The 12,982-nt window shown below is 36.8% G+C and overlaps 1 protein-coding gene across 4 annotated transcripts in view; it reads left to right on the top strand.

Moving 5' to 3' along the window:
* The window catches only part of CYP39A1 (cytochrome P450 family 39 subfamily A member 1), a 140,545-nt gene that overhangs the window by 42,858 nt on the left and 84,705 nt on the right, over positions 1-12,982 (top strand). For 3 of the 4 annotated variants that reach the window (XM_055262941.2, XM_063632916.1, XM_063632915.1), the window contains exons 2-5: positions 4,451-4,586; positions 7,071-7,245; positions 8,766-8,915; positions 10,265-10,358. In XM_055262941.2, the coding sequence (XP_055118916.1) occupies positions 4,451-4,586; positions 7,071-7,245; positions 8,766-8,915; positions 10,265-10,358 (555 nt within the window). The remainder of the gene's footprint in view (positions 1-4,450; positions 4,587-7,070; positions 7,246-8,765; positions 8,916-10,264; positions 10,359-12,982) is intronic. The other variant, XM_055262942.2, reaches the window with a different exon arrangement.

Raw genomic sequence — 12,982 nt, 5'->3', positions numbered from 1 at the left:
AAATGGATCAATTCCTAGAAAAACATATTCTAACAAAACTATCCAATATACAATACATAATTTTAATAGCCCTACACTATTAAGGAAATTGAATTTGTATTTTGATAACCTCCCAAAAAGAATTCTCCATGCCCAGATTGTGTCATTGGAAAACTATACCAAATGTTTAAAAAAGAATTAACTATGAGTTCCATTTCTTCCAGAAAGTAGAAGACAAAGGAACATTTCCCAGTCTATTTTATGAAGCTGGTATTACCTTGATATCAAACCACAGATAGTACAGAAAAAAACTACAGACAAATACTACTTATGAATATATTAATAGATGCAGAAATAACAAAATATCAGCAAATAAAATTTATCAGTATATGAAAAGAATTACCAAGTGAAGTCTGTCAATCCACATAGGCTGCTGTATTAACAAGCTAAAGAAGAAAAAGCACATAATTGATACAAAAAAAGCATTTGACAAATTTTGATATCCATTCCTGATATCCATTCGTGATATCAGGATTCATGATAGAGGGAAATTTCCTAACTCAATAAAGGACAACTACAAAAATCCTACAGTTAACAGGACACTTAAATGATGAAAGACTAAATACTTCCCTCATGTGATTGGGAACAAAGCAAAGATCTCTGTTGTCACAACTCTTATTCAGCATAGTGCTGAAAATTTTAGCCTGTGCAATAAAGTAAGAAAAGAAAAGAAAATACATATAGATTCGAAAATAAGAAATAAAACTGTCTTAATTTGCAGATTACATGATTGTCTATGTAGAAAATCCCAAGGAGTCTACAAAAACCTCTAGAATAAATACAAGGTATACATAAAAATAGCAATTGTTTGGTTACATACTAACAATGAACATGTGGAAACCAGAATTAAAAATACATTACCATTTATAATAACTCAAGAAATATTTAGGTATAAATGTAACAAAATGTTTAGAACTCGTATGCTAAAATCCACAAAACATTGATGAAAAAAATCAAAGATCTTAAGGGAGAGACATACTGTGTTCCTGATTGGAAAAGTCAAAATATTAAAAATGTCATTTTCCTCCAAACTGATACCCAGGTTTGATGCAAATACTATTCCCAGCAAGATTTGTTGTAGATATATACAAGGTTATTCTAAAATTTATATGGAAAGACAAAGAAACTAAAATACATAAAACAATTTTGAAAAAGTAGAATAGAATGAGAGGAATCATTCCACTCAATTTCAAGGCCTATTATTAATCAAGATGATTTAGTACTGGCAGAAGGATAGACACAAAGATCAGTGGAACAAAATAGAGTATCTAGAGATAGATCCACACAAATATGCCAACTGATTTTGGCAAAGGTGCAAAAACAATGAAATAAAGATGGCCTTTTAAAACAAATGATGATGGAGCAATTTGATAGCGTAAGCCAAAACAAACAAACAAAACAACGACAAAGAACCAGCCCCAACACATACAAAACATGAATTTCTACCTAAGTCCTATATCTGATATAAAACTAACTCAAAATAGATAACAGACTTAAATGTAAAACATAAAAATATAAAACCTGTAGAAAGAAATATAGAAGAATATCTTCCTAATTTGGGATAGAAAATAACTCTTAGACTTAACACCAAAAGGACAGTTCATAAAAGGAAAAACTGATAAATTGAACCTCATCAAAATTAAAAGCATTTGCTCTGTAAAAGAGCTCATTAAAAAGATTTAAAGAAAAGCTACACACTGGGATAAAATATTTATAATATAATATATTATATATATAATATGATATATAGTATATTATAATATTTATAAAATAGAATATTCAGATGGCAAATTAGCACACGAAAAGATGTTCAACATCAATAGTCATTAGAGATATGCAAATTAAAATCATGAGATACTACTACACATCTATCAGAATGGCAAAGATAAAAATAGCAACAACACCAAATATTGGTGAGGATACAGAGAAACTGGATTACTTATACATATGATGGAAATATAAAATGGTACAGCCACTCCAGAAAACACTTTCCCAGTTTCTTAAACATCTAAACACGCAGCCAACCATATGACCTGGCAATTGCACTTTTAGGAATTTATCACAGAGAAACTTAATGTTTACATAAAAACCCAGATACGGACGTTTATGGAAGCACTATTTATGATAGCCCTTAACTGAAAAGAATCTCACTGTCTTTCAACCTTATTCATTTTTATTGTTTTTATTTTTAGAGACAGTCTTGCTGTGTTGCCCTGGCCAGAGTTCAGTGGTGCAAATCATAGCTCACTGCAACCTCAAAAACTCCTGGGCTCAAGCGATACTCCTGCCTCAGACCCCCAAAGCAGTGGGATTATAGGCATGTCTAGCCCAGCCTTCATAATGTTTGAATAAACTGTCGTACATTCATACAGTGGAATACTACTCAGAAATATAAAGGAATGAATGATTGATACACACAATTTGGATGACCATTCAGAGAATTACACTGAATGAAAAGCCAGTCCCCAAAAATTGTATACTAAATGCTTCTGATTATATGACATAGTGAAATTCAAAGTTATAGAAGTCGAGAACAGATTAGTGGTTGCCAAGGATTAATGAGAAGGTAGGAGTGAGAGAAACAGTTGGGGGTGGCTATAAAAGGGCATCATTTAAGATCTTTGTGGTGATGGAAACATTCTGTATCTTGACTGTATCAATGTCAATAACTTGGTTGTGATACTGTACTATAGTTTTGCAAGATGTTAATACTGGGAAAACAGTAATGGATACGTAGGCTCTTTCTGTAGCATTTCTTACAACCGCATGATAATCTACAATTATCTCTAAATAAAAAGTTCCATTAAAAAATATACAAGCACCACTTCTACAACATACCATGTGTGCCTGCCTTTACTTCGTAACACTGAGGCTGCTGACATTGCATACAAAAAAAGAACAAAAGGAAAGCAAGTAAAACAAACACAACAACAAAACCCTGTTACATAATTTCTAACACTGTGCATGACCATCTTTCACTCTGCAGTTATATTGCAGTTACTTTAAATGCCTCACATCAACAATTATCTCAACTGCTGATTCAATGTATTTGAATGTGGTTAGTCTACACTTGTGACCAGGTGCTTACAAATGTTGCAAAAAGCTACCTACTAATGGGAAGTTAAGAATTCTCATTTGCACAAAACTTTAACAATGAAAATGAGTCATCTTCTAAGTACTGGTTAACAAACAATTACAGATAGGAATGTTGGAAAGCAGTGTAGATGTCTGGATCACTAATGTAAAAAAATGGGACTTCATTTTCTGGTGGCTTAATGATTTTTGGGCCTGCAAGTTGCCTAGTAGCACCCAACACTGTGTTGCAGGAGTAACCATGTGCCATCTCTTGGGAGGTATAGAAATGACTAATACTGAAGTAGTGACGAGCATAAATTATGCCTTGAGATATGTATAATGCTGTAATGGAATATGAAAGTATGGTGATTTCTTTTGATGATAGAGTCATGGAGAAGATTTTGGTTTGTTGCCCACATTCATAATTGAAGAAACTGCTAAATTATACTTGGATGCCAATAAAAATGATGGCATATTTTTTTCCCAACAAGGTCATAGACCTCTGCTATCAAACCCTGTGCTACAGTATGTTCACAGGTTGCTAAGAGTGATCTGATAAAGAGGGGAAAATTAATGATGTAGGAGAGAGAGTCATAAATGTAGAAGAGAGAAGGCAAGAGTGTAGGATCCATAACACAAATGGAGAAGTGTTGACATTTCACAAGGGCAGGAACCTCCATCCGTGTTAAGAGGAGGGAAGGCATGGAGAATGGGTGCAAATGTATATACCTTGCAGGATTTAGTAGCGAGAAACTGAGACTGCTACTTGATTGCTCCATTTTTCCAGTGAGTTACAAGGCAGGGACACTATCTCAGAGTGGAGAGGTTGGGTAGGTTGTACAGGTGAAATAGTCATTTTGAAAACTAGGAAAGTGAACAGATTAGAAAAGTGTATAGGATTGCAAGACATTGTTGAATAACCATGGATTTCCCATAAACCAGTTGGCAATTTTGAACCTTTTTGCTGAACAATATCCAGCTATAGGTTGCTTATAAGTCTACTAATATCTTGAAAACAATGTTTAAATGTCACAATGTTGATACAATTTCTAATTATTTATAATTATTATTTTCTACTTATTTCATACTACAAGAAAGGAAGCTACAAATAGGCAATAAAATGATCAAAGGGAACATTACATATTAGGACAGAACAAATTAAAATGTATATAATTCAGATCTGGCTGAAACAATCAAAATTTATAACTAATTACCAAATATAATCATAATAATTTTTCTTTTGACTATAACTTTAGCATTAGGATTCTTGAGGAGAATGGTCTTAAACATGGCTTAGGAATGCTTACTAATATAATCTGTGTTTGTTTTATTTCAGTGTGGACCAATATTTACAGTCTTTGCCATGGGAAACCGAATGACCTTTGTTACTGAAGAAGAAGGAATTAATGTGTTTCTAAAATCCAAAAAAGTAGATTTTGAACTAGCAGTGCAAAATATCGTTTATCGTACAGGTAAAGAATATTTTTAGATAGTCCATTCGAAATCCAACATTGGAATCCAGGAGTAGTTTTAGGTAAAAATTACATCCTCATTCCTCTGTCAAGAATGACGAGGGTCCATTATTTTATTCTTGAGGTGTGGGTAGAAGAGGAAACAGTTATGGGTAGAATAGTTTGGCCATTGAAATGCAAATGAACGGCAGCCTAATACATTTGGATTTGAATTAGACACGTGAAAGTGATAAGGTTACCTCATTGATGTTTTCTTTAGATATTTGGAATCTGTATCATGTTACAGCTTCCAGGATGTCACTAACTCTGTTCCACTGCTGTGTATACAGTGTTCTACAGGGTACAGCTCTTAGACTGGTTGCATGTTACTCAGTCCCTGAAACTAGAATACCATGGCTTAGTAAATCCTTTACAGTGGCATTTTCTGACAAATTTTATAGGGCTGTTATGGTAAGTGGGAGCTTGACTTGCCGTTTCACAAATCCTCCATCTTCAGAGACTACCAGATTGTACAGTCAGCATGCTTCCAGTATGGCTGTCTGCCTTCATTTCTTCCTAGGCTGCAATTATTTGTACTGGGGCCATGTGTCCTCCCTGGAACGCAGAGCTGGTTCAATTTGTGTCTGGTTCTTTTTTGTTCTTTCACAATGTTTTTCCTTGCTTCTATTCTCTGTGGCATCTTTCTCTCTGTTTCCCTTTTTTCTTCTTTGGTTCCTTTTCATATAACCTTTTGTGCATTTCTTGCCATTAAGACAAGCAAGTTTGTTTTAAAAGCTACCAGTAATCAATAGAATTATATATATTTTTTCTTCTTGTATGCATGATCATCACAACCTGGTGGTGAAATTCTTTGATTATTTAGTGCTTCTTGATACTTGGACTATGGAATTTTAGATCAAATAATATAAATATTTTGAAGGCCTTTGATCTGTAGAGTCACATATCCCTTCAGAAAAATTTACTAAGTTACCTATCAGAGGTGTATGGGAATGATTGAGTTTTTTTCACCTGAGCCTCCTCTGGGGACTTTCATGTTTAAATATTTTGTTGAACAGATGAAATATATTAATATTTATTCTTGAGTCAGCTTCCCATCCCTCCCATATAGTAGATGTATGCTACTATACATAGAGAAGATGTATAGTAGCATATTATACATACCAGTATAGTATATGTATAGTAGCATAGTATACATACTATACTGGTATGGTAACATAGAGAAGATGTATGCTCAGGAAATCTAAAACCTGTTTTTCATTAACTTACACAAAATGTATCTTACATGTAATAGGACGATGAAATACAAAATTAAAACTTAATCTTTGAAAAAGTTACTTCAATAAAATGACAACAATGGACACAGGGGACTACTAGAGGGAGGGGGTTGGGTGGTGGGGGCAAAGGTTGAAAAACTAACTATTGAGTACTGTGCTCATTACCTGAGTGATGGGATTAATCATGCCCCAAACCTCATCATAACACAATATACTCGTGTAACAAACCTGTACATGTACCCTTTGAATCTAAAATAAAATTCAAAATTTTTTTAAAACAGAAAAAGTTACTTCAAGGTCAATAAAACAAGATAAAATAAAAATATAAAGAAATGAGTAAAAAATAAACCACAATTTCTAATTAGGAATGTGTGTTGTAGAAGGAGCATGAATACTAACATAAAGAAAAAAGTGGGCTCAAAGCTATTCATGGGGTTAGGAAAGGCCTCCTGGTGGAAGTAGTGTTCAAGAAGACACTTGAAGGACAAATAGAAATTTGCAGGAGAAGTTGGAAGCTCATAGGTATAAGTGTGTGGGATTGGGTGGGAGTAGATATCAGTATAATAAAGGAGAGAACATTCTGAGCAGACAGAACAGCCTCTGAAATGCTGGGATATGTAAAATATCTGTTTTTAGTGTATCTGCACTGTAGATTTGGAGGGAGAAGGGCTGAAAATACCAGCTCTCTTAATCACCCATTTATAGATTATCCCTTAAAGTGAATAGATTTCCATTATCTCACAGAATACGGTGAATCTTTTTTGTTTGTTTTGAGATAAAGTCTCTGTCGCCCAGGCTGGAGTGCAGTGGTGTGATATTGGCTCACTGCAACTCCACCACCTGGGTTCAAGCGATTCTTCTGCCTCAGCCTCCCTAGTAGCTGGGATTACAGGTGCCCGCCACAGTCAGCTAATTTTCCTATTTTTAGTAGAGATGGAGTTTCACCATGTTGGTCAGGCTGGTCTGGAACTCCTGACCTCAAGTGATCTACCTGCCTTGGCCTCCCAAAGTGCTGGGATTACAGTTGTGAGCCACCACACTCGGCTGAGAATAGGTTGAATCTTTATCTACTTTTATTTATGGGAGGTGACCTTATGTGCTGGGAGGACTTTGGCTGTAGTCCCTGCTGACAAAATAATAGTAGATATATATTGACTGTGTGTTTCAAGGAGTTGTTGCTTATTTTGAAAATAGTTTTCTTTGTTCATAGCATCAATTCCAAAGAATGTCTTTTTAGCACTGCATGAAAAACTCTATATTATGTTGAAAGGGAAAATGGGGACTGTCAATCTCCATCAATTTACCGGGCAACTGACTGAAGAATTAAATGAACAGCTGGAGAATTTAGGCACTCATGGGACAATGGACCTGAACAACTTAGTAAGGTAAATAGATGCATTAGTATGATTTAGTCTTGCTTTTTGTTTTAAATAAAAAAATGGAAACCTATACATTGGACTTCAAACATTGTCAGGTTGATTAATGAAATCTACCTAACTAGGCTATTAAGAGATTATTTTAATCTTTTAAATTATTTTTTTTTTGAGATGGAGTCTGGCTCTGTCACCAATCTTTTAAATTCTAATTCAGTTTAGCATTTCTATTTCATGGAGCAAACAAGCCAATACAGTCATGGTAATACATTTGCAGTAATTTCTCCTTAGTCATTCCATACATTTGTGTATAAACTACATGGATTTTCTTCTTATAATTTTCATACTTCCTTTAGAATTTTGATAAAACATTCAGTGCAATTTGTGATTATTAGAATGAGAGGACATTGAGAGGATAGGGGAGAGAATGGAATCATAAAGTGGTGAAAAAGGTCCAGGAGATGTTTGTGTTACTTAACAAGTGGCTCAGGCAAAGTCAGTGTGGGCCTCAGGACTGAGCCCCAGGGTCCTCTATTAAGGGAGATCCCGAGAGAGACGGAAGAGCAGCAGACGGAGTCAGCCCCATTCTGAAGCTTTCTGGAAAAGTTAAAGTCAGCGCATGGGAGCCATGAAAAAAATTTCCCACGTGCATAAAGAGATTTCGTAAGTTGAAGTTACCTGAGTCACATTGCCATCTCAGCAGGAATCCTGGAATGCCCAAGGCAAGATTCAGCAGTTCAGACTCAAACAGAATGACAGTGAACATTTTGTTAGAGGTCCAGTAGTAGGGGGTACAGGGGGGACACAGAAACAAATAACCAAATTAAAAAATGTGCTGAAGCATACCCAATATCTATAACAAAATGAAGATATTGAAATGAACAAAATATTCTTGGGTATTTTTGAAACTTTGGGTGGAGGAGATTATGAAGGGATAGTAAATAAAAATTAAATAAACAATATTAAGTGTTTTAAGGCATGTTAACAATATTTGATATTCTTTATCTTAAGTATGCTACAGTAATCACTTTATTCTCTTAATGGTACAACTTATTGATGATATGTACTATATTTCAATGGGCAATAGTTTGAATTTATGGGCTCCTGTGAGAAATTAGGAAATTTGGTGACTAATATTGCCCTGATTCTTTGTTGTTGTTGTTGTTGTTGCTGTTGTTGCTGTCTAAAGGCATGGACTATATCTTAGCTACTATTATTTGCTAAATAAATTATTGTCGAATTGTATTAGATCAGTTTATTTATTATCTCATATTTGTCAGAGTCTAATATGCTTGTTTAGAAAGCATTTAAATATCTTCAGATAAATCAAACCACGTTTTCAGTTCCCCCTGTATTATCTTGACCACAGTAAGCAAATATCAAAACTTCTTAAGAGTGACTTTTTCCCAAGATAATCTGTCACCTGTTATCTGCTCCCCATATATCGCTATAAAATAATGCCCTGCTTTGTATCCTTTGCCTTTCTTCTTTGGTCTTTGGGTCTGACTTTCTGTGTGTTTCTGTCTTTGTAGACATCTCCTTTATCCAGTCACAGTGAATATGCTCTTTAATAAAAGTTTGTTTCCCACAAACAAGAAGAAAATCAAGGAGTTCCATCAGTATTTTCAAGCTTATGATGAAGATTTTGAGTATGGGTCCCAGTTGCCAGAGTGTCTTCTAAGGTAACAGTTGTTTTCTATAATTAATTCGTTGACCAAGCTTCTCTTAGCAATTCAACACCTCTCGTTTTTCTGTTCTAAGTAGATGTAACAGCAGTTTAAGTGGAAGAGAAGCCATTTCTTATGACCTGTTTGTTTTTGGTGGCTGTATGTGAATTGAAGGAGGACCAGGGAAGAAATATGCTTTTCTTATTGTGATGATCAAAAACAAAAGAGAGAAAGAGATAGATGGGATTAAGAATTTATTTTGAGGCCTTTTATCCCATGTACAGCTTTTTATTATTGCACTCGTTGCTACAGTTAAGATTCCTGCTAAATCATCAACCTGAGTAGTCTCAGAATCAGACACTGTGCTCCTCATTCTCTCTGAGGCAAACATGGGCGTGGTTAAATGCATTTCTCACAGTTGGTTCAGACAAATGTTTGTAAAATGAGGCACATGCAAAGTAACTGCATGATTTTGAAATTTCTTGGAAGAGGCTCTATGTCTTTCTCCATCTGGGTTGCTATAACAAAGTATCATAGACTGGGAGGCTTATAAACAACAGAAATTTATTTCTCATTGCCCTGGAGGCTGGAGGCCTGAGATGAGGGTGCCAGCATGGTCACACTCTGGTGAGGGCTATTTCTCATTGCCCTGCAGGCTGGGGGTCTGAGATGAGGGGGCCGGCATGGTCATGTTCTGGTGAGGGCTCCTTCCGGGTTGCAGACTCCCAATTTTTCACTGCATTCTCATGTGGTAAAAGGGGCAGACAGACTCCCTCAGACCCTGTTCATAAGGCTACTACTACTCCTTTTCACGAGGGCTCTAGCCTCATGACCTAGCTACCATCCAAAGACCCGCACCTCCTAATGACATCACCTTGGGGGTTAGGATTTCAACATATAAAGATTTGGGAGAGACACAGACATTCAGACCATAGCCTACATAGACCATTCATCTACAGTGGTGACTGTTCAGACAAGATTTAGAAGATGAGAGCCAGTTTGTTTTTCCCGGCTTAAGTCAGCGATTGGTTCCGTGCATTGGGTTTTCATCCTCCTGCAACTTACGTCAGCCATAGTAAAGGCAGACCAAGCAAGTGTGGGTTCTGCCTTCTTATTCAGTGCCAACCCAGTAGGACTCCAAAGTTTTATTTACAAAAGACACTAAAATGTAGTTGCTCTGCCTCCCCAACTGTCTTTGGGGACTAATCATTCGAAAGGTAGACCTTCCATGAAATTATACCTGAAAATGAAGAATAAATTTGGAGAAATAATTTTAATTCCACAGACATCCCTTTTTTATGCTGTGACCTGTTATTCCTAAAGTGCTTTCCAATTAATTTCTATATATACTTTTTCTCATGTAGAAACTGGTCAAAATCCAAAAAATGGTTCCTGGAACTGTTTGAGAAAAACATTCCAGATATAAAAGCATGTAAATCTGCAAAAGATAATTCCATGGTAAGTATTTCTTACCTTTCTTTTGCTAATGTAAAGATAGTAATAAATTATGGTTGTTAAAATATATTTTGCTAAAATACATGAGATTGATTAGATACCATTTTTGTGTCAACCACTGTACTGGACATGTTGAGATACATTATTTCACTGTTACATCATCACAACAACCTATGTAGAAGAGGTGTCCTATTCCACATAAGAAAAAACCAGAGACAACGAGCAAAAAATACAATTCCAATGTTCTGTATTGATTTCTGTGTTATCATACAGTTGGCTGTGTCAATAGCAACAGGTGAAAGTAATGGCAAATTAGGAAAAACAAAGCTCTACAAAATAGGCTTTGTTGTTGATGCCACTACCATTAGTTGTTTCTTCAGATGCAAGGAGGCAGAATAGTATAATTTAAAAAGCCAGGCACTAGGAACCTGTGCTCTAAGTGTTATTCCAGATCTGTGGTTCTTCAAATGTGGCCCACAAACCAACAGCACCAGCATCACCTGGGAATCACTCAGTCAGAAACTCTGCAGTAGGCCAGGCATGATGGCTCACGCCTGTAATCCCAGCGCTTTGGGGGGCCGAGGCAGGAGAATTGCCTAAGCCCAAGAGTTCGAGACCAACCTGGGCAACATAGCAAGACCTGGTCTCTACAAATAATGATAAAAAAAATTAGCCAGGCATGGTTGCACACACCTGTGGTACCGGCTACTCAGGAGGCTGAGGTGGGAGGATCACTGCCTGGGTCAAGGCTGCAGCAAACCGTGATTGTGTCCCTGCACTCCAGCCTTGGTGACAGAGCGAAATCCTGTCTCAAAAACAAACAAACACACAAACACAAACAAACACCTCTGAGGTAGACAATCTGCTTTAACAAGCCTTACCTTTGGTTCAGATGCTTTCTAATGAATGGTTCTCACCTCTGCCTCTCATTAGAATCACCTCCGGGAGCTTTTGAAAACTGCCTGAGGCCAGGGTCTGCCCACAGAGACTGGGTTTCGTTTGGTCTGGACTGCCTAAGGCTCAAATCCAGTCACTGGTTGTGTAACCTTGGGCACAGTACCTAGTCTCTTGGCCTCAGTTTCTTCACCTCGTAAAGTTGTGGGAATTAAATGATTTAATTTTTGTAAAGCACTGAGAACAGAGGACTGGATAGGAGCTTATCATTGTTATCATCATTTAAAAAAACTCTTCAAATATTTTTATATTTAAAGATGGCATCAAAATTTTTGTTTTTAGTTAAATAGCAAATATTATCACAAACAGCTTTGCTTAAAACTCGAAAGGAAGATGGCCTTAGGAAAAAGGACTATGTGAATGTTTAGGTATCTCCTTCCTGAGTAAAGGGAATAGGAAACCATACTGGAAGGCCCTTCATTGACAAACTGTGTTTCAGCTAATATTTTTGTTTTATGAACAACCCAGACAAACACACATGTTCTTTGCATTATTTTCCAGGACTTATGGGCAAAAGCACATGTATATAAAAGATGTACCCAGATAGATCTGTAATCTATGGGCCTAGCAAATAGAGTTTTTAAATTCCCAGTTAAAATTCCCTACAGAGGCTGGGTGCTGTGGCTGATGCCTGTAATCCCAGCACTTTGGGAGGCCAAGGCGGGTGGATCACCTAAAGTCAGAAGTTCGAGACCAGCCTGGCCAACATGGTGAAACCTCATCTCTACTAAAAATACAAAAATTAGCCTGGCATGGTGGTACACGCCTGTAATCCAAGCTATTCAGGAGGCTGAGGCAGGAGAATTGCTTGAACCTGGGAGGTGGAGGTTATGGTGAGCCGAGATTGCGCCACTGCACTCCGCCTGGGCGACAGAGTGAAACTCCGTCTCAAAAAAAAAAAAAAAAAAAGTAAAATTCCCTACCAACAATACCTCTAGAATAGCATTTATTTTTCTTACTCTGAAGAAATGAGGTATTTTTAATCATAGGTACTCTTAACTCCCTATTTGTATTAGTCTGTTTTCATGTTGATGAAACAGACATACCCAAGACTGGCAATTTACAAAACAAAGAGGTTTAATGGTTCCACATGGCTGTGGAGGCCTCACAATCATGGTGGAAGGCAAGGAGGAGCAAGTCACATCTTACATGGATGGTGGCAGGCAAAAGGAGAGAGAGCTTGTGTGGGGAAGCTTCCCTTTGTAAAACCATCAGATCTCATGGGACTTATTCACCATCACGAGAACAGCACTGGAAAGACCTGCTCCCATGATTTGGTTACCTCCCACTGGATCCCTACCACAACATGTGGGAATTCAAGATGAGATTTTGGTGGCTTCATAGCCAAACCATATCATTATTTGAATAAAAACAAAGTTTGAATTCTGCTGAAGCTAATTCAGTGTTTAAAACTTTAGGAGAGAATTCAACTTGAACATCCATGAGCAGTTTAACTTTATTTTTTATGTATTGCATCTCTGTTTTCCTCTAGCAGTGTTCACACTGAGCTTGTGTGTGTGTGTGTTTTGCGTGGCATTTTTTTTTTTTTTTGAGACGGAGTCTTGCTTTGTCATCCAGGCTGGAGTGCAGTGGTGCTATCTTGGCTCACTGCAACCTCTGCCTCCCAGGTTCAAGCAATTCTCCTGCCTCAGCCTCCCGAGTAGCTGGGACTA

Source organism: Symphalangus syndactylus, chromosome 23, assembly GCF_028878055.3.
Source record: "Symphalangus syndactylus isolate Jambi chromosome 23, NHGRI_mSymSyn1-v2.1_pri, whole genome shotgun sequence".
Lineage (NCBI taxonomy): Eukaryota > Metazoa > Chordata > Mammalia > Primates > Hylobatidae > Symphalangus > Symphalangus syndactylus.
The sequence above is the reverse complement of the archived record's forward strand: the minus strand, read 5'-3'. Positions and strand labels throughout refer to the sequence as shown.